Source organism: Alosa sapidissima, chromosome 23 (genome assembly GCF_018492685.1).
Source record: "Alosa sapidissima isolate fAloSap1 chromosome 23, fAloSap1.pri, whole genome shotgun sequence".
Classification (NCBI taxonomy): Eukaryota; Metazoa; Chordata; class Actinopteri; order Clupeiformes; family Clupeidae; genus Alosa; species Alosa sapidissima.
The window spans coordinates 20,328,933-20,348,639 of NC_055979.1; the positions used below are offsets into that span (position 1 = coordinate 20,328,933).

General features: G+C 40.9%; 3 protein-coding genes across 3 annotated transcripts in view; 1 reads left to right on the forward strand and 2 right to left on the reverse strand.

Annotated features, from left to right (window-relative positions):
• The window catches only part of cplane1 (ciliogenesis and planar polarity effector 1), a 75,628-nt gene that overhangs the window by 12,718 nt on the left and 43,203 nt on the right, over positions 1-19,707 (forward strand).
• LOC121698368 (pepsin A-like) lies at positions 3,520-6,308 on the reverse strand. Its single transcript, XM_042080400.1, has 9 exons — positions 6,253-6,308; positions 5,966-6,113; positions 5,735-5,852; positions 5,503-5,621; positions 4,780-4,973; positions 4,463-4,579; positions 4,124-4,247; positions 3,790-3,888; positions 3,520-3,657 (listed from the first exon to the last, which is right to left on the reverse strand). The coding sequence occupies exons 1-9, from the start codon at positions 6,306-6,308 to the stop codon at positions 3,520-3,522; spliced, it is 1,113 nt and encodes a 370-aa protein (XP_041936334.1).
• On the reverse strand, positions 15,405-18,027 carry LOC121698370 (pepsin A-like). The gene is made up of 9 exons (XM_042080402.1): positions 17,972-18,027; positions 17,686-17,833; positions 17,479-17,572; positions 17,206-17,324; positions 16,753-16,946; positions 16,325-16,438; positions 15,960-16,110; positions 15,675-15,773; positions 15,405-15,542 (listed from the first exon to the last, which is right to left on the reverse strand). Exons 1-9 carry the CDS (start codon positions 18,025-18,027, stop codon positions 15,405-15,407), a joined length of 1,113 nt encoding a protein of 370 aa, XP_041936336.1.

The window sequence follows — 19,707 nt, forward strand, 5'->3', positions numbered from 1 at the left end:
TCCAGGCATTTTGTTAAAGTTAACGTGACGTGACTTGCGACAGTATGACACGAAGCAGTAGCCTAACATTCACTTGCACTAAAATTTGTATTACAAATAATTTAGATATTAAAATCGTATAGCAAAAATATAGCCTAATGACATACTACAATTATAGCCGATATATTACAAAAAAAAGTTGAGTCCTTGAAGAGTCATCGCGAGTGCGAATGCATGAGTCCGAGTCCAAGTTCGAGTCATTCAGTGCTGAAGTCCAAGTCAAGTCACGAGTCTCTAAATTTAGCTCATGACTCGGAGTAGGCTACTACAACACTGTCATATGATGATCCATCTTTCTACAAAATGGTTTGTCTTCTATATCATTAATTTATTCAATAGGCTAAACCTTTTACCTTACATTGAGGTTTTAGGCTTATGACATTTTGATCAGCTCCAGACAACGAGTGGCAAACAAATTGTGATGTCACTTATAGGCTACCAGAGATTGTTTTTGAGTTACATCGCTGCAAATTTCATAGGATGATTCATCATTCCACAAAATTGTTTGTCTTCTCTATCATGAAGTTATTCAACTGGTTAAACAATAAACATATAGCCTTAAATCAAAACAGCTGTTAGGCTTATGTCATTTTGATGACAAATGTAATGTAAAAAATGTCAAATGCAGCCATGCCGAAATTCTGCTCACTGCACATTTATTTTAGGCTAATGTTTTATAATAAAATATTCAGGTTACACTTTACTTGACAGTGTCGACATAAGAGTGACATGACACTGTCATGAATGTGTCATAAACAAGTCATAAACGTTTATGACATAACGCTTCTGTTATTAAGTGACATACGGTTTTTGTCATAACAAGTTAGGGTTCGGATTAGGGTTGGGGTTATAGGATTAGGGTTAGGTTTCATGTGTCATGACAGTGTCATGTGTTCATAACAGTGTTGTGTCACTCTTGTAATATGTGCAGAATGTAGTTTGACATTGTTTTTCTAAAATATTCAAGGTCTTCCCAGTAAAAAAAAATGTCTGAACGATCGCAAATGTTGCCCAAAACCTGTACATCTTTCAGCATCGTCATAGGCGCTAATATACCCCTATACCATTATACGTGTTCGCATTTGAACCGTGTAGTAATAACAAGTTGGATGGTCCCTTTCCTCTTTAAAGTCTAGAATTTATTAAAAGATTTTTTTTTAAAAATCTAAGAAAAAGTTGGTTGGGGTTATAGGATTAGGGTTAGGTTTTATGTGTCATGACAGTATCATGTCACTCTTGTGTCGATACTGTCAAGTAAAGTGTCATTCAATATTCAGTATTCATTATTTAATGCTTTGAATGATGTTTTTCCCCATCATCCTATTTTTAAAGCAGGCATACCTGCATGCATGTAATTGGGCTACGGGTTTTCTACAGGAATAGCATGTTTGAACGGGCACTGCACTAGTAATATCAATTTATCTATGCCATCGAAGCGGTAGTCTGACACCTGCAGTTTTGAATACATTAGAGAGACTGGCATAACAATACCAGCCACCATTAGAAACGAATCAGAGACAGGAGAATATAAACAATAATTGTTGCTCAACAATAGTGCAGGTGTCTGCGCAAGTGTATGGATGACTTTGGTTAAGTTGGAAAGTAATGGACAGATTCGAACAAAGTTGTCTATGGGATGAATTCACGTTATAACAACCTCAGCTCGAGTGTCTATTATGCTTAGATTTATTTAAGTGCTTTTGTGAAGGTGAGAAAATGAAAGAGAGAGAGAAATAAGCCCGCAGGCCAGAGTTTATTGTCCAAACGCCTCAGACTTGGCACACAAAAAAGAAAAAAACACACCAGGTGCTGCATTCAGTCCATTATACAAGACCGAAAAAGTAACAAAAAAAACTCTGAATCTTCAATCAGTCCAAAAAGAAGAATAATTCACAGCAATAATAATCCACAAGTCCAAGGTTATGGCAAGACAGTCTTTTAAACTCCCGCAAGCAGAGGAAACCTCACCTCCTTGAAATCAGCTGATACACAAAAAAAAGGAGAATATCAGAAGCACAGTTGGCATTTTACTCCTGTTTATTCATTCATTCCTCCTTTACTTTCTTCCGTGTCCCTCGTGGAAAAGTTCTGAAGTCAGTGGCAGAATGCGCGCAAGAGTTGTATACATAATAAACACCCGGATTTTGGTGTATCTCTTCCCAAATGTGTAACTGTCTCCATGGCACATAAATGACAGACTTAGGTGAAGGGCAGAATGCACGCAGGCTGACACGCGCTTAGTTGCACACTTTTGTTAACTTACGCACCCTTACGCACATAGGAGAATTTGCCTCATTGTGAATGATCTAATTAGCGTCGCGATTACTGAGCAAAGGCTGCATGAGTTGTTTCTTTTAAGCCCCCAACGTCGTGTTCCAGGCAGCGCTGCATGGAAGGCACTAGGGTTAGGCAAGGGTCAGAGTTAAGATTAAGTGCCTTGATGTCGCAGCCCTGCCTTGAAGTCGATGGTGGGGGCTTAAAACACCATTGAGAGCAGGAGTTTGTCCTGTAGGTCTTATAAGTATATATACTCTTTTGATCCCGTGAGGGAAATTTGGTCTCTGCATTTATCCCAATCCGTGAATTAGTGAAACACACTCAGCAGACAGTGAACACACAGTGAGGTGAAGCACACACTAATCCCGGCGGAGTGAGCTGCCTGCAACAACAGCGGCGCTTGGGGAGCAGTGAGGGGTTAGGTGCCTTGCTCAAGGGCACTTCAGCCGTGCCTGCTGGTCGGAGTTCGAACCGGCAACCCTCCGGTTACAAGTCCGAAGCGCCAACCAGTAGGCCACGGCTGCCCCGTGTTGTTGTAAGCAGTGGAGACACAACAGCTGAAAGGGCTGAATAGCAGAGTGTTCCTTTACTTGTCCCCTTTACCTGGGTAGTAGGCCGAGTACCTGTAATGGAGTCTTTGGTCTTTTGGCTACTTCGGATTTTGCAATGTGGACTCTCCTCATTCATCAGCTACCTTGCTGGCAAATAAGCCAGTTAAGCTAAGCAGTTGTAAGAATGGTTCATTGTGAACTAAATGAAGCGATTCAAGCCTTTAATAACAGATTGATGTGATTGTGATTTTGGAGCAACAGACACAATTTGCTTGTTTTATTGGTGCAAAGGGTCCTCATCTAGATGATCACATCTAATTCATCACATCATCATAGATATGTTTTTTTTTCATTCGAAGGAAATTATTTCATAGCTCCCCAGGGGTCTCCCGACCCACTTTGAGAACCACTGAGTTTGACACTCAACAAAGCAACATGCAACAGTTGTCAGTTGCCCACTTGACTGTAAAGATGTGTGGTATTTGTATCACAAAGTAAGACCAAACTGTTATTCTTTAATTACGTTTAATCAACATGATTTTGTCAAAGTTTACATATATGCCAGTCCTCATGTGGACTAAACATGGATGTAAGTAGCCGAGGTGTTCTTTCAGCATGAGGCAGTATTGATACTTTCAGTCGGTCGCAAATTTTACACAGCCTTGGCCAGACCAACATAGTTCTGGCCCATGTTGAAGATGGCGTAGTACTCCCTAATGAAGACATCGCCCAGGATCCAGAGGCTGTCTCCACTTCCGCTAAATCCAGTGCTGCAGCCGTAATAGTAGGACTGCAGAGAATGAGATTCAGAAAATGTCAAACATTCACCTTGCCACAGTATTTCATACAGCCCTTTATAAATCCTAGGAGCCATAGTGTAGAACGTTTTTAGTATTATGTCTGCTCTAAAAGCAGCGCTTACCTGACGGACGTAGGCGGATGCAGGCAGGGTGAAGGCATTTCCATTAATGTTAAAAGTAATGTCAGGCATGTTTCCGATGTTGCCGCATTGAACAGAGGCCTAAAAGTAGACAAAAGTATTTACTTAAGTGAATAAAAGCATTTTTGATTAGTGGAATCTTGTTGAATGTTGAAATATGATTAATATGTAGGCTATGCAGACTAGCAATAGATTGTAGGCCTTGTAGGGCAGTTGTTATAAATGGTTTTAACAGTTGTTTTTATTATCATTATTCCTGTATACACATTTATGAACAATAACTTGAAACAGTGCTCAAGCTCTCGATTATACTTACACCACCCACTGCGTTGTTCATGTTTGAAATGTCACCGGTAGGTCCAACGATCAGGGAAGTGCCAGTGTCCACAATTGCCTGACATCCACCATTGCAAGCAACAATTTGACCATTGATGGTCACACTAAGATAACAAAAACTCTGATTAATTCACACTGCCTCATACACAACAATACTATGGCATAATTTACAAATTCATTCCAATTACTTTGAGCCTTGTTTATTTGAACGCTTACAACATGTTGGCCCCTAAAAAGTTACTTCTCGCTGCTTTGACTAAGCATAGCTTGCATTACATATATATTTATTTTACAATTCTCAATACATGTATCACTGTACCTGTCAACAGTGATCTGCCAGTAGGACTCAGAGGACAGGGGGATCCAGGCAACGCTGCCGGTGTAGTGGCTGGGATCATAACCACCGAAGATCACCTCACTGCCAGACTCAGAGTTTCTGTGCAGAAAAGTAAATGTTATGGAATCCTTCCAACTGCCAGCATCTTCGCGGAGAACTACCTCCCCAAACTGCACCTCTGGTTTCAGGAAACACACTTACAAAGGTTCTGTACTGAAACCGATGATTAGAACAAGGAGTGCCCTGCTATTTTCAGGCTTGTAGGGTTTTAGTTTTGGTTAGAGGTTTATTGTGGATACCTGCTCAGGTAAACAGAGAAGTAGTTCTGCACCAGGCCCTGCTGGACCATGTTGTAGAAGACGGGCTGAGCTCCAGAGGCAGCCAGGTTTTGGTAGGCCAGGCCCAGGATGCCATCAGCCTGCTGGCTAGCCAAGAAGGGAGCCTCAGACTGGCTCAGTCCAAAGATCTGGTTAGGCACCTGGATACCTCCAACCTAGTAAGAACAAATTACAGGAAGCATATGTGAGATTTTAAATGTTTGGAGAGTTTGTCAAACTCTCACAGTTCTTGGATGAAATTGCAAATATTTCTTCATTTCTTACCGGATAGATTTTTTGATATGCTGTATATTCTTTTTTCTAAAACTGATAGTTCCGGTCCTTGATTGTGATTGGCTGAATCACGTTCAATGCCGTAAAATCCAGCACAATCATACACCTTGACCGCATTCCGTTCTATATTACTGCGCTACCATAACTTGATACAAAAGTTAAAGTAGCTGTGTCTCGACGTTGCTTGGCAACCATTTAGATAGAGGAAATATATTTCTTGGCATTATCTATGAATAAATTGTTACATTTCTTGTTGCTTTGCCTTTACTTTGTGAAACTTTGCCAGGTATTCATAGCAACAGTTTTCAGAAAAGCAATAAGCCACTCGAGTCCGTAGGTTACGCTGATTCTACAACAGCTAAGGGGGGGTTTAGTCACTTAAGGATTGTAGTCATTTTTCACAACACTCACAGCAACAGTGTCATAGCCCAGGAATCCAGTCATACTGCCAGTTCCATATTGGATCTGCAGGGATTGTCCAGTATTCTTGAAGGTAGAGGACTGGCTGGGGTTGAATTTCTGGTGGTTGTCTAAATGAGAACAAATATTTGGTTAATTGAACTGCATTTGATTTTCATCTTTACACAATTTCTGATATACTATTTCATTAATCAGTATATAGCTGAGTGAACTCTATACATACTGCAGGCAGTGCTGCTGCAGTACACAGAGGGCACCCAGAGGTTAGAAGAGCCAGTGTCGAAAACCACGCTGAAGGACTGAGGGGGGGTTCCAATGGAGATCACACCGTAGTAGGCCAGCTGTGTGGCAGAACATGGCAAATGTGAGGTTTCCAGTCTGTTCAGACCCAATACCAGCAATTCCTACTTATTGGAAATGATGAACTGTTGTTCAGATGAGATTGTTGGCTTACGTCAGCGTCGTTGGTCATCTGCTCGTTGCCCACAGCGTAGCTGCCGAACTTGGCAAAGGGCCTGTAGGGGTACTTCTTGCTGTACTCCTCCCACAGGCCCTGCTCCTCCAGCTTCTCCCTGGCGGTCTTCCCCTTGTTCAGAGGGATCCTGGGAAAGAGAGAGACCTGAGTCTCAATGTGGAGCCATGCAGCAGCCTTTCTGTAGTTTGTTGCAGCTTTCCGTACTGCTAGACATTAGGCGTCTTTGGGCACAACACTTAAGGAATGGAAGAACACAAGTTACTGACCTGACCATGCACTCGGAGAGTGCCAGCACGGCACACAGGATAATGGCAGCCTTCATGATTGTTGTTCTGCTCAAAACCTTCACCGGGAGCTGAGTGAAGCATCGGTAGAACCTGTCCCTTTTTATATGTGCGAACCCCCCAGTTCAGTTTGCTTTTTTAATCACCCTGATTAGGCAACCTCAACTCATATCATGCGTCTGATAGCAAGTGGAACATATATGATGTGTGTCCTTTGACAATGTCAGCAATTTCATGTTTTGTTGTTGTTTGTTTTTCTTCAAATTATTTTGAAGGTAGATGGTCAACATCAGGAAAACTTACTGGCTACACAGGCTATGCACTGTATAGTTCTTTGGTCTGGGCTAGAAAATGCAGCGTGAGATTGCCATCAGACACAATAGAATTGGCAGAAGACATCCAGTTCCATGCCTTCAAGCTCTTATTGGTGCAAACTGTCAGTGTTTTAGCAATTTTGTTAAATTTAGTTAGCTTGACCAAACACAACAGCTGATGTCACTATTCTTTCCTCTCATGATATCAGTCTGCCATTATGAGTCTCCATTGTTTGTTTGCCACTGAATTGCTTTTGACTGTTCAAAGTGATTGGCAAATATTATCAGGCATTTTTTCTTAAGGGACCCATTAGGTACATTTACATAAAACATTTAACATTGTTTCATCAAATCATGAATTTTAGACAGTATTGCAATTCACTGAGGCACAGGACTTGTTGACCCTAACCAGGATAACAGGTGTAACAAATTTGCTCTGTGGTGATTGTGATAAATTAGAATGTGCATCTTTAATTGTATATCCATCAGAGTTAAATCATTTAAATCATCATTTGTATACGACACTATAGCTTTCTCTCTTAGTGGTTTGAAAATAGCAGCAACATCCTGCTATTTATATAAAACTGTACAAAGTGCAAACAAAATAATAAGTTAGGTTTCTCATATGGAAAAAAGTGAAAAACAATATGACTATCTGTTCAAGTGTAAGTGACTCTAGCAGTTCTCTTCAACTCATAAAAGTTATCAACAATTAATCTGTCCTTGATAACGTTTTGCAAACTGTGAACTCTGTCAAACAAAAGTCAGTGGTGAACAAGTAATTGAAATGTCTTGAGTTGCTAATTCATATCAGAGAGAAAGATATCAGGAAAAGAAAAGGGGCTAGACAGGGTTTGTTGAATGTTAAATTGATGCACCTAATGTGACAGGTCTGGACTGCAGACAGGTGCCATTTTAGCACCCGGACAGTTGTAATATTGGGCCATAGTGTTGTAATGTGCAGAATGCAGTGTGCATTGTTTTCCTATAATATTCAAGGTCTTCCCTGGAAAAAAAGACATTGTTTGAATGGCAGCATCCTGTATGTTGCTCAAAACTTGTACATCGTTCAGCATTAATTTAGCCTTAATTTCCTAATGTGCAAGCTGCTATAGTACACCCCCATACCATCATACTGTAGATGCTTTCTGTGTACTAATGACAAGTTGGATGCTCTCTTTCCTCTTTTGAAGTCTATAATTTCCAAAAAGAAGTACAATTTTGTTTTGGTGTAACCACTGGACAGTTTTCCATTTTGCCTCAGTCCATCTTAAATGAGCTTGCGCCCAGATAATACGGTACGGTATTTGTATCAGTTATATTACTTGTATTGTAAGACCACACTGTTATTCTTGAATTGCTGGGGCAGCCGTGGCCTACTGGTTAGTGCTTCACACTTGTAACCGGAGGGTTGCCGGTTCAAGCCCCGACCAGTAGGAAGCGGCTGAAGTGCCCTTGAGCAAGGCACCTAACCCCTCACTGCTCACCGCAGATTTCCCCATTGACATATCCAGCTATCGGCTAGTAAGGGCTTTCTGCATATGTCAATGGGGAAATCTGCGGTGAGTGACTCCATGCAAAAACACAAAGTTCATATTGTTTCGCCACATTATTTGAGTTAAACGAGCATGGTGGTGTCTCATAAGGAACCAACTCATGTCTTGAATGGTTTTCTGAGTGTGTTAAGAGGATCAAAAAGCAGATAAGGGTTGCCCCCATAGGATAGCGTTATAGCTATTCCGAAGCGCTGGCAGCCAGTGCAGATCTACTGTATGGCTAGGTCGAATTCATTTTTGTCTGGGTTTTTTGCTTCCCTAAGCATCAGGAAAATCAGGAAAACAATAATGGGGTTAAAAGTTAAAGTTCTCCTTTAACGTACTTACTAGGGGTGGGCGATATATATCGTCTGCGATAATATCGTGATTGCTGTTTTAACAATGTGCAAATTGACATTATCGAGTATTTAAATTACTTAGAGGGAAAACACTCAAAATCACGCATTGAACCCCAATACATTCACTAAATCCAGGAGGTGTATGGAGTGAAGCCCCTGGCTGCAGCAGAGCAAGTCACGTGATTGCTAATGGTTCACGTTGTCACACCCACGCCTAATGTTTATTTTGTGCAGCTACTTCATTCAAGTGACATTGATGAGTTAAAGTCACGGTATTATATGAAAACATTAGGCTAGCCTTTGAGTATTTTAATAGTCAGTTGTAAACAAAGAAATCTTCTTATGTTACCCTTTCGTAAAGGAAGTTCGCTCTAAATATCAACTTTTATCAATTATGCTAACCGTTAGCATCTCTATGGGATTTCTCATATACTTTAGCCATAAGCTAATGCATTTGTTTCTATTCTGTAAGATCTGCTTCGTTTTGCAGTGAAACCTAAGTAAAGGTTTGAAAGGGACATCAGCTTCAGACTTTCTCTTGGGAAACTGTCAGGCCTATCTATCCTCTGTAATGTAGCTGGCTAGACCATGTCATTGCCACACACACAAGTGGGGGTAGAATTTGAAATGTGTCAGTGACAATGCATTGGTTTGGTAATTCACAGGTTAGGTTATTGGTTATTACTGTAATGTTATTCATAAATAATAAGCTGTAAAGTAACTCTGACTTTTAAAAACAGTTTTTAAAAGGATATTGACTAATTATCGTTATCGTCAAAATCACAAAAAATATCGAGATATTATTTTTTTATATAGCCCACCCCTAGTATGTTGTTAGAATCTTCTCTGCTCCGTAGTCTTTCAGGAACAATGGAAGCCCTCGGAGTGCCACGGCCTTTCTGTGCATGGAAATGTCCGATGTCTGAAAAAAGCAAACATTAAAAAAAAAAAAAAATCCTTAAGAACTTTTTAATTTCCACAAAATAAATATTGATTTCTGTTGTGGTCATTCTATTACTTCTCAACAAGCAACTTAGGCAATCAAAAATACCATAAAACGTAATTTAGACCACAGCAGTAGATTTACAGTATCTACTACATCTACATATCTTTGTCTGCATCTCTTCACCCAAATGTGCTCTTCTGTTTCTAAACATCTGCAGGAGTCTTGAGGTGTGTGTGTCAACAGCTTCCAGGAATGTTCTCTTGAGGTTAACACAAGAATACATTAGTGAAATTATGAGAGACGGAAATCAGAGAGTGTGTCACCAAAGAAGCAAGTTGAAGAAAAGGTTTTGGAAGAAAAAAGCAGACAGAGTAAGAGTTAGAATGACTTGAGAAGTACACCAACCTGATACTCCAGGAAGAGAGCTGGCCATCTGTTTTTCACCAATACAACATGTGGTTCCTGTTCAACTATTTCTTTCCTTCGCAAGGAGAATGTGCGATCCATAGCTCCACTGACAAAAGTCATGTTAGGATTCCTTTTTTCCATCGCAATGGTTATTGAATCTCGATCATTTTCCAAGGAGTCTTCACTCTGTCCAGCGGGGTGGTTAGGAAGGAAATTGACCTCGGCTCTTCTTGCTTTTTTGAAAGGTCTTCCATGGTTTCCCCTAGGGCTGTAACGATATGCGATTCGAAACCGAAATCGCGACACACTTATATCCACGATACTGTGTCGCGGTGTGAAAAGCCAGAACCGCGACACACCCTAGTGTTTCATGCTTACACGGCTGCATAAACAACACACATCTCCCGCTTTACTTACCGGTAGCCTACGTTGTCCAAAAATAATTAAATAAATAATTTCATACCTCTCGTTGCTTTCATTGTAGACTGTTCAACTTTACCAAACAGTATACAGTAGGTGTAAACCCCCTCTCCTTGCCCGGCTCTCTCTCTCTCGCTCGCTCCCTTCCTCTCACTCTCCCTCCCTCTCTTGCTCAATGAACACGCGCGACTCGGTCAACACAATACAAATAAAACAGTCACAATCGTGAAAGCAAGGACGCATAGAAGACGACTAGCTAAATTATTATGACCGCCGCGCAGCGAAGCGGCGGTCATATAAGTTTAGTCAGATTTTTTTTTTTTTTTTTTTCGCATGTCCAAATTTTCGTCAAGGATTCCCGGGACACTGAAAGACCGGGGTACACGAAACTTGGTGGGCATGTAACCCCACATGGATAGCATGGAACCATCGTTTTTCGTTTTGATCTGTAGCCCCCCCCGCTGTACTGTACCCCCCGAAAGGAGGGTAGGGCAGACACAGTTTTCTGTGAATATCTTGAGAACTGTAGGGCCTAGGATGACCAATTTTTTTTCGTATGTTTGCCTCCAGCGGGCATGTTAACCCATTCCATGTGCACACATGTGCATAAACAGATACACACGCACACACATACATTCACAGTAATCGTACGTATGACACATACTCACACAGTAGACATATGTACGCATGCATGCACATGCACAAACACACATACGCAGGCAAACACACAAGCACGCACACACACACACACACACACACACCCACACACATAAACATAAACGTGTACACGCACACATGCACACAATTCAAGAATTTCTCAGAATTATGAACAGGCAAGATGGGGGTGGGGTTGTATAAAAGGAATTTTACATGTGAAATCTATGAACTAATCATGTTTTGGTACTTGTTGTCTAGCAGATACCAGTGAGAATTGAGTGTGGATAATGCAATTTAGTGAGACAGTTAGAATCGTATAGGCTTTTCAGCGTGATTTATTTTTGTGGAAAAAATGTCCTGGACTGGGCGGCGGTCATATTTTGTACCGCTCTGCGGTACATCTAGTTATTAAATCCGCTTAGCATCATTAGCATGCTGCACATATTTGTTTAAAACTCTTGCAATCAAGTTGACTGATCATCTCAATACCAACATTTCCCAAAAGGGCTTGTCCCAAGGAGAACAAGTATTAGGCTACTTTGAAACTTAAACACACATGGGGAAACTGAACAGTACAATTAGTAGACTATGATAAGCTAGCCAACTATGCTACTTTTTTTACAATATTTCCAGGCTTCAACCAGACAGCTGAATTATAGAGGTAATACAAATAGTAGGCCTAGGCTATAGGCTAATCAGCATAAAGTGTGCTGTCATAAATATAAGACATTCAGTAAAATATTTTTATATCAGGATATAAAATAATACAGATATATTATAGCCTACTATATTATATTGCAAATGTCTAGCCCCCCCCCCAAAAAAAAGAAAAGAAAAATCGAGGTTCATATCGAACCGTGGGTCAAAAATCGTGATACAAACCGAATCGTGATGCAGAGCGTAGGCGCGCAGGTGTCTGTGTGTGTGTTTGTGTGTCGCACAGCACGACGACATGGCTGCCACGGAGATAGTGAGGGAGAGAGAGAGAGACAGAAAGGGGCACTTAGCTTAGCAGGAGCTGTGTGTGTGTGTGTGTGTGTGTGTGTGTATGTGGGTGTGTGTGTGTGGGTTTGTGTGTGTGTGTGTAGTCGTGCAAGTCTATGGGTGTGTGTGTGTGTGTGTGTGTGTGTGTGTCTCTATGTATGCAGGTACAGGGCTAACCGCTCCGCTTCAGCAAACATCACCGAGGTCTGAAGATGACACACACGCACACGCACACGCACACCTACTCAGCTTCATTTGCATGCAGATGATTTCCATATTCGCGCATTGCGACCTGATACCAACTGACGGAGAGCACAGCCATGTGTGTGTTCATCAGCAGGCGCGGAAAAGTGCACACTTAGCCCTTGCGGAAGGTCATCTATCATCTTGTGGATTTATGTATCCTGTGAGGTCTCAGAAGAGTCTCTGTATTGTGGTGTGAAAACGAACAAAACTTGCACTGCATCAGGCTGCTTCACTTGCACTGCATCAAGTTAAGAAGAAATGTAAAACAGAACTGTTAGTAGAACAATGGCTGGTGTACAAAATGATACCATATATGTAAAGGATACAATGCATGCAACTGCCAAATAATATCCAAGATCACATGCACACATAGATAGATAGATAGATAGATAGATAGATAGATACTTTATTGATCCCCAGGGGAAATTCAAGGTCTCAGCAGCATACAGACAACACAAACACATTCTTTAACAGCAGAAAGATTAATTAAAGTATATAATATAAAAACACAACTAAGCAATAAGGACAGTAGAAGATAAAGAATATGCTAAATATACTAAAATACAAATTATACTAACTAAACTTAAATACAATATATAAAAATATACTAAAATACAAATTACAAAAATACAAATTATACTAACTAACACTTAATGTAAATCAATTCTAAAAACAGTATCCACATAGTGGTGAATAATCAATCAGAGGCGCTTGCAATGACTGAGGCAGGGACTGAGTCTGTGATTCTCTGTGCATAGTAAGGTATGGTAAGGTGCTCTGTGTGAATGAGTGTCATGGTGGTAGTGCAATGGTGATAGTGGTCATGGTGATAGTGCAAGTGAGTAAGTGCAACAATGCAGAAATAAAGTAAAGTCTATATATCTATATATTTAACTATTTAAGAAAGTGTGGCCACAGTTCGGCTGTGGCATGGAGGGGGGGGGGGGGGGGGGGGGGGTTATGCATGTGTGCTAATGTGCTAATATAGTATATATAATATTTTGTCAGATAGTGAAGTGATGCACTCCAGTTTAGCTCCCACTACAGAGTCACAATTTGGTTTGCATAAACTGTAAGAATAGGCTAGGTGTTTGCAAGGCTGTTGATGTTTACAACCAGCAGGAATGTGATTTGGTAGTAAGAGTGTTTACTGCAGTGGTTCTTAAACTTTTTGTCTGGTGACCCCCCAAAAAACATGGGCCAAGTCTCGCGACCGAAATTTGGTTTTGAAATGTGTTTTGAGATGGGCATTGGAAGCAGAGGCAGAAAATGTCTTCTTTCATAGGTAGGCTATGTCAACACCAAAGCCATTATGTCAATGGCAGCCTTTGACTAATCGGTCACACTTCACTTGACAGTATCAACATAAGGGAGACATGACACAGTCATGAACGTGTCATAAACAAGTCATAAACGTTTATGACACAACGCTTCTGTCATTAGGTGTCATTTGTTTTTTGTCATAACAAGTTAGGGTTAGGATTAGGGTAAGAGGTCAGGGTTATGGTTAGGATTCATGTGTCATGACAGTGTCATGTCACTCTAATGTCGATACTGTCAAGTAAAGTGTTACCAAAAATGATTTAATCCAGACTGCAAATCATTTCATGACCCCTTCAATATGTTTGGCGACCCCCGACACCCAGTTTAAGAACCACTGAGTTACTGTAACTGAACACGCAAGCAAAATGCTCAGAAAGGATTTAGCAAATGTGTGTCAGTGTGACTAGTATTTGCTGCAGTTGCTATACCATTTTGGTTAATCTAATTAGCGTCGGTATCACGGAGTAAAGGCTGCATGAGTAGGTCCTGTAGGTCCTGTAAGATAGACACAACAGCTGAAAGGACTGAATAGCAGAGTGTTCCTTTACTTGTCCCCTTTACCTGGATAGTAGGCTGAGTACAGGTCTGTAATGGAGTCTTTTGGCCACTTCCGATTTCATGTGGACTGACTCTCCTCATTCATTAGCTACCTTGCTGGCAAATAAGCCAGTTAAGCTAAGCAGCAATATGAATGGTTTAAGAATGGTTCATTCTGACCTAAGTGTATTGATTCAGGTGATTTCATATAGATTGTAAAGATTTTTCATAATCACATCAAAGTGAAATGTTAATATGAGGAGCATATGAGGAGCAATAGAACAAAAACAGTTTACTTGAAGGTATCTACATAAGAGTGACATGACACTGTCATAACTTGTCATGACAAAAATCGAATGACACTAACCCTAACGCTAACTGTCATGTCATACCTCTAGTCTCGTTGGCACTCTGGCAGCCTCAACAGAAGATGCAGCAACTGGCAGGACGTCATTGCGCTAACTGAGCTGTTAGCTATATAGAATATCTACTTCTGTGTAGTAGGCTACATAGGCCAGCCATTACTACTAGAGATACTTTCTCCAATAATAAACTTGTTCTCGGAACGAAAGGCAATTGAAAATGTAGCGGAGTAAAGAGTAGATTATTTGCTCAAAAATGTAGTAAGAGTAGAAGTACCATTTTGGAAAAGGAAAGTTGCCGTTCCTCGAAAAAAATAGGCTACTTTACTCACGTGCGTTACTTGTAACGTGTTAGGCTACTACCCACCCCTGCAAATGGGTTTGATCTCGCTTTCTCCGAGCCATAGGCTACATACGGCAATCCCAACAGTGCATCTCCTTGCTCAGTGTTGTGTTGTCTTATTGGCTTCCCGCCAACGTGGCAGGTAGATTGACAGTTTCACCCATATTTTTGTTTGTTTGTTATTTCATATATTGCACCTTTATCACTTAAAACTCGAGAGCTATTTGTTGTCTGCCAACCCTTCAACCACTGGAGTTTTCTGGACACTCCCATCCCTTAAATGTGAGTTGGGGGTTGCAAAGCCTCTTTCTCACAATTGGTGAAAAGGGTCCTTATCTAGATCATTACATTTAGATTATCACATCACAATGGATATGCATTTTTCAACGATAAAGCACATCCTTATTCAAAGCAAAATATTTCGTAGACCACCAGGGGTCCCCGTACCCCACTTTGACAGCCACTGAACCACTGCTCGAAGCAAGCAACAGTTGACCACTTGACTGCAAAGATGTGTGGTATGTGTATCACTAAGTAAGACTAAACTGACATGCTTTTTATTACTTTTAATCAACATGGTTTTCTCACAATTTACATGTACGGTAGTGCTCATGTTGACTAAACATGGACGTTAGTAGCTGAGGTGTTCTTTCAGATGAGGCAGTATTGATACATTCAGTTTGTCGCAAATGGAAAATTTTCACACAGCCTTGGCCAGCCCAACGTAGTTCTGGCCCATGTTGAAGATGGTGTAGTACTCCCTAATGAAGACATCGCCCAGGATCCAGAGGCTGTCTCCACCTCCGCTAAATCCAGTGCTACAGCCGTAATAGTTGGACTGCAGAGAATGAGATTCAAAAAATGTCAAACATTCACCTTGCCACAGTATTTCCTACAGCCCTTTATAAATTCTAGCAGCCATAGTGTAGAACGTTTTTAGTATTATGTCTGTTCTAAAGGCATGTCTTACCTGACGGACGTAGGCAGATGCAGGCAGGGTGAAGGCATGTCCGTGAATGTTGAAAGTAATGTCAGGCATGTTTCCGATGTTGCCACATTGAACAGAGGCCTGTGACCAGACAGAAGTATATACAGTAGCGATTTTCGGTTTGGTGAAAATGAAAAGTTAGTGGAATCTTGTTGAATGTTGAATATGATGAATACGTAGGCTATGCATACTAGCAATATAAAGCGTTTTAACAGTTTTTTATTATTATTATTCCGTTGTACACATTTAAAAACAATAACTTGTAACAGTGCTCAAGCTCTCGGTTATACTTACACCACCGACCGCGTTATTTATGTTTGAAATGTCACTGGTGGGTCCAGCGATCAGAGAAGTGCCAGTGTCCACAATTGCCTGACATCCACCATTGCAAGCAACAGTTTCTCCATTGATGGTCACACTATGATAACAAAAATGGATTAATTCACACTGCCTCATACACACCAATATTATAATATCATTTACAAAGTAATTCCAATTACTTTGAGCCTCGTTTATGTAAACTCTTTCAACATGTTGGCTACCTGAAAAATACTTCTCGGTGCTTTGTGTAAATATTTATTTCATTACATATATATTTATTTTATATATTATCCATACATGTATCACTGTACCTGTCAACAGTGATCTGCCAGTAGGTCTCAGAGGACAGGGGAATCCAGGCAACGCTGCCGGTGTAGTGGCTGGGATCATAACCACCGAAGATCACCTCACTCCCAGACTCTGAGTTGCCGTGCAGAAAAGTAAATGTCAGAACATCAAGTGGGGTGGGGTGCGTTCAAATTCCTAGACAGATGTCTGAACAGAAAAATAGATTTTGTGTTAACCATTCATCTCAGTAGTAACTCTCTTTCCAACTTTCAGCATCTTCACTGAGAACTACCTCCTCAAACTGTCAATCACCTCTGGTTGCAGGAAACGCACTGCCAAAGGTTCTGTACTGAAACCGATGATTAGCACAAGGAGTGCCCTGCTGTTTTCAGACTTATAGGGTTTTAGCTTTGATCAGAGATTTATTGTTGGTATAACTGCAGGTATTTACCTGCTCAGGTAAACGGAGAAGTAGTTCTGCACCAGGCCCTGCTGGACCATGTTGTTGAAGACGGGCTGAGCTCCGGAGGCAGCCAGGCTTTGGTAGGCCAGGCCCAGGATGCCATCAGCCTGCATGTGAGCCATGAAGGGAGCCTCAGTCTTGCTCAATCCAAAGATCTGGTTGGGTACCTGGATACCGCCAACCTAGCAAGGACAAATTACAGGAAGCTTTTGTGATGTTTTAGATGACTGGAGAGTTTGGGTAATTTCAACTTTGTGAGTAGTTTCCCACTCATTAGTTACACTACATTACATTACATTACATTACATTTGGCTGACGCATTTTTAACCAAAGCGACTAACAACATGGTAACAGATTAGTTATCAAACTCTCCACTGTATGTTCTTTTGTATACTGTTTAGTCACTTCTATGTACCGGTACTCATTTTTAACAACACTCACAGCAACGGTGTCTAATCCCAGGATCCCAGTCATGCTGCCAGTTCCATATTGGATCTGCAGGGATCTTCTAGTACTCCTGTAGGTAGAGGACTGGCTGGGGTTGAATTTCTGGTGGTTGTCTAAAAGATAACAGTTATTTGGTGAATTGAAATATGTCATTACCATGCTTGTTGTTGATGGTTAACTATGAACTGTGTTTGATTTTCATCTTTACACAATTTCTGATTTACTATTTCATGAATCAGTACATAGCTAAATGAACTCTATACATACTGCAGGCAGTGCTGCTGCAGTACACAGAGGGCACCCAAAGGTTAGAAGAGCCAGTGTCGAAAATCACTCTGAAGATCACACCGTAGTAGGCCAGCTGTGTGGGAGAAACTGGCAAATGTGAGGTTTCCAGTCTGTTCAGACCCAATAACAGCAATTCCTACTCATTGGAAACGGTGAACTGTTGTTCAGATGAGATTGTTGGCTTACGTCAGCGTCGTTGGTCATCTGCTCGTTGCCCACAGCGTAGCTGCCGAACTTGGCAAAGGGCATGTAGGGGTACTTCTTGCTGTACTCCTCCCACAGGCCCTGCTCCTCCAGCTTCTCCCTGGCGGTCTTCCCCTTGTTCAAAGGGATCCTGGGAAAGAGAGAGACCTGAGTCTCAATGTGGAGCCATGCAGCAGCCTTTCTGTAGTTTGTTGCAGCTTTCCGTACTGCTAGACATTAGGCGTCTTTGGGCACAAAACTTAAGGAATGGAAGAACAAAGTTACTGACCTGACCATGCACTCGGAGAGTGCCAGCACGGCACACAGGATAATGGCAGCCTTCATGATTGTTGTTCTGCTCAAAACCTTCACCGGGAGCTGAGTGAAGCATCGGTAGAACCTGTCCCTTTTTATATGTGCGAACCCCCCAGTTCAGTTTGCTTTTTTAATCAATCTGATAACTCGTATCATGTGTCTGATAGCAAATGGAACATAATGTGTCGTTTGACAATGTCAGCGATTTACTTAAACTCACATAAAATACTTGATGTTAAAACTTTATTGTTACTCTTCAGTGGAAGATAAGTCCTCATTTTTAGAGTCATTGATAAATTATTTATTGAACAGTAAGTGTAACAGTATGATTGAAGTGTACAGAATTGTTTCATTCAGATATTTTTTTTCTTCAAATTAATTTTGATTGTAGATGGTCAACGTCAGGAGAACACACTGGCTACACAGGCTATGCACTGTATAGTTCTCTGGTCTGGGCCAGAGAATGCAGCGTGAGATTGCCATCAGACACAATACAATTGGCAGAAGACATCCTGTTCCATGCCTTCAAGCTCTTATTGGTGCAAACTGTTATTTGCAAACTGTCATTTGCAGTGTTTTAGTTCAATTTTGTTCAATTTAGTTAGCTTGACCAAACACAACAGCTGATGTCACTATTCTTTCCTCTCATGATATTAGTCTGCCATTATGAGTTTCCATTGTTTGTTTGCCACTGAATTGCTTTTGTTTGACTGTTCAAAGTGATTACCAAATGTTATTTACAACATTTAAGTTAAAGTTTAAGGGGGGCAGCCGTGGCCTACTGGTTAGGGTTTCGGGCTTGGAACCAAAGGGTTGCCGTTTCAATCCCCAAACCGGTAGGAAAAATGTGGGTGGGGGAATGGTTGAGCACTGCTCTCATTTCTGAAGTGCACTTGAGCAAGGCACCTAACCCCTCATTGCTCCCCGAGTGCCGCTGTAGCAAGGCAGCTCACTGCTCCGGGTTAGTGTGTGCTTCACCTCATTGTGTTCACTGTGTGCTCTTTGTGTTTCACTAATTAACGGATGGGATAAATGTGGAGACCAAATTCCTTGTATACGCAAGTATACTTGGCCTATAAACCTGATTTACATTTACATTTAATTTGTGTTGTGAGCTTTTTGTTAAGACCTCTGAAGAGCTTTTGGACATAACAGAGTTTGTGGACAAAATATAGGTCTAAAAATGAGAAATATTAGAGATATTAATTAATTTAAGGAATCATCCTATTTTTACAAAACTGTACAAAGTGCATACAGAGTAATAAGAGAGTAGGTTTTTCATATGCAAAAAAGTGCAAAAACAATAAGACTCTCCATTCAAGTGTAAGTCAATCTAAGAAATCAGTTCTACTCGACTTATAAAAGTTATCAAGAATTAATCTGTCCATGATAATATTTTGCAATCTCTTTGAACTCAAACAAAAGCCAATGGCAAACAAATAACGGAAATGTTATTAGTTACGAATTAAGAACAGAGATAAAACTTATCAGGAAAGGAAGGCAGGTCCGGACTGCAGGTATAGGCGCCATTTTAGCACCTGGACTGTTCTAATATGGAGCCATGTTGTAATTCACGCAGAATGCAATTTGGCATAGTTTTCCTAAAATATTCAAGGTCTTCCCCGGAAAAAGACATTGTCTGAATGGCAGCAGATGTTACTCAAAACTTGTACATCGTTCAACATTAATTAAGCCTTTCCTAATGTGAAA

Coding starts and splice junctions, on each gene's coding strand:
- LOC121698368 (XM_042080400.1), bottom strand. CDS start 6,308: ATGAAGGCTGCCATTATCCTGTGTGCCGTGCTGGCACTCTCCGAGTGC. Junction 6,114..6,252: donor CTCTCCGAGTGCATGGTCAG/GTCAGTAACTTG, acceptor TCTCTTTCCCAG/GATCCCTCTGAACAAGGGGA. Junction 3,658..3,789: donor CATCCGCCTACGTCCGTCAG/GTAAGCGCTGCT, acceptor CATTCTCTGCAG/TCCTACTATTACGGCTGCAG.
- LOC121698370 (XM_042080402.1), bottom strand. CDS start 18,027: ATGAAGGCTGCCATTATCCTGTGTGCCGTGCTGGCACTCTCCGAGTGC. Junction 17,834..17,971: donor CTCTCCGAGTGCATGGTCAG/GTCAGTAACTTT, acceptor TCTCTTTCCCAG/GATCCCTTTGAACAAGGGGA. Junction 17,325..17,478: donor CTGCAGCAGCACTGCCTGCA/GTATGTATAGAG, acceptor GTTATCTTTTAG/ACAACCACCAGAAATTCAAC.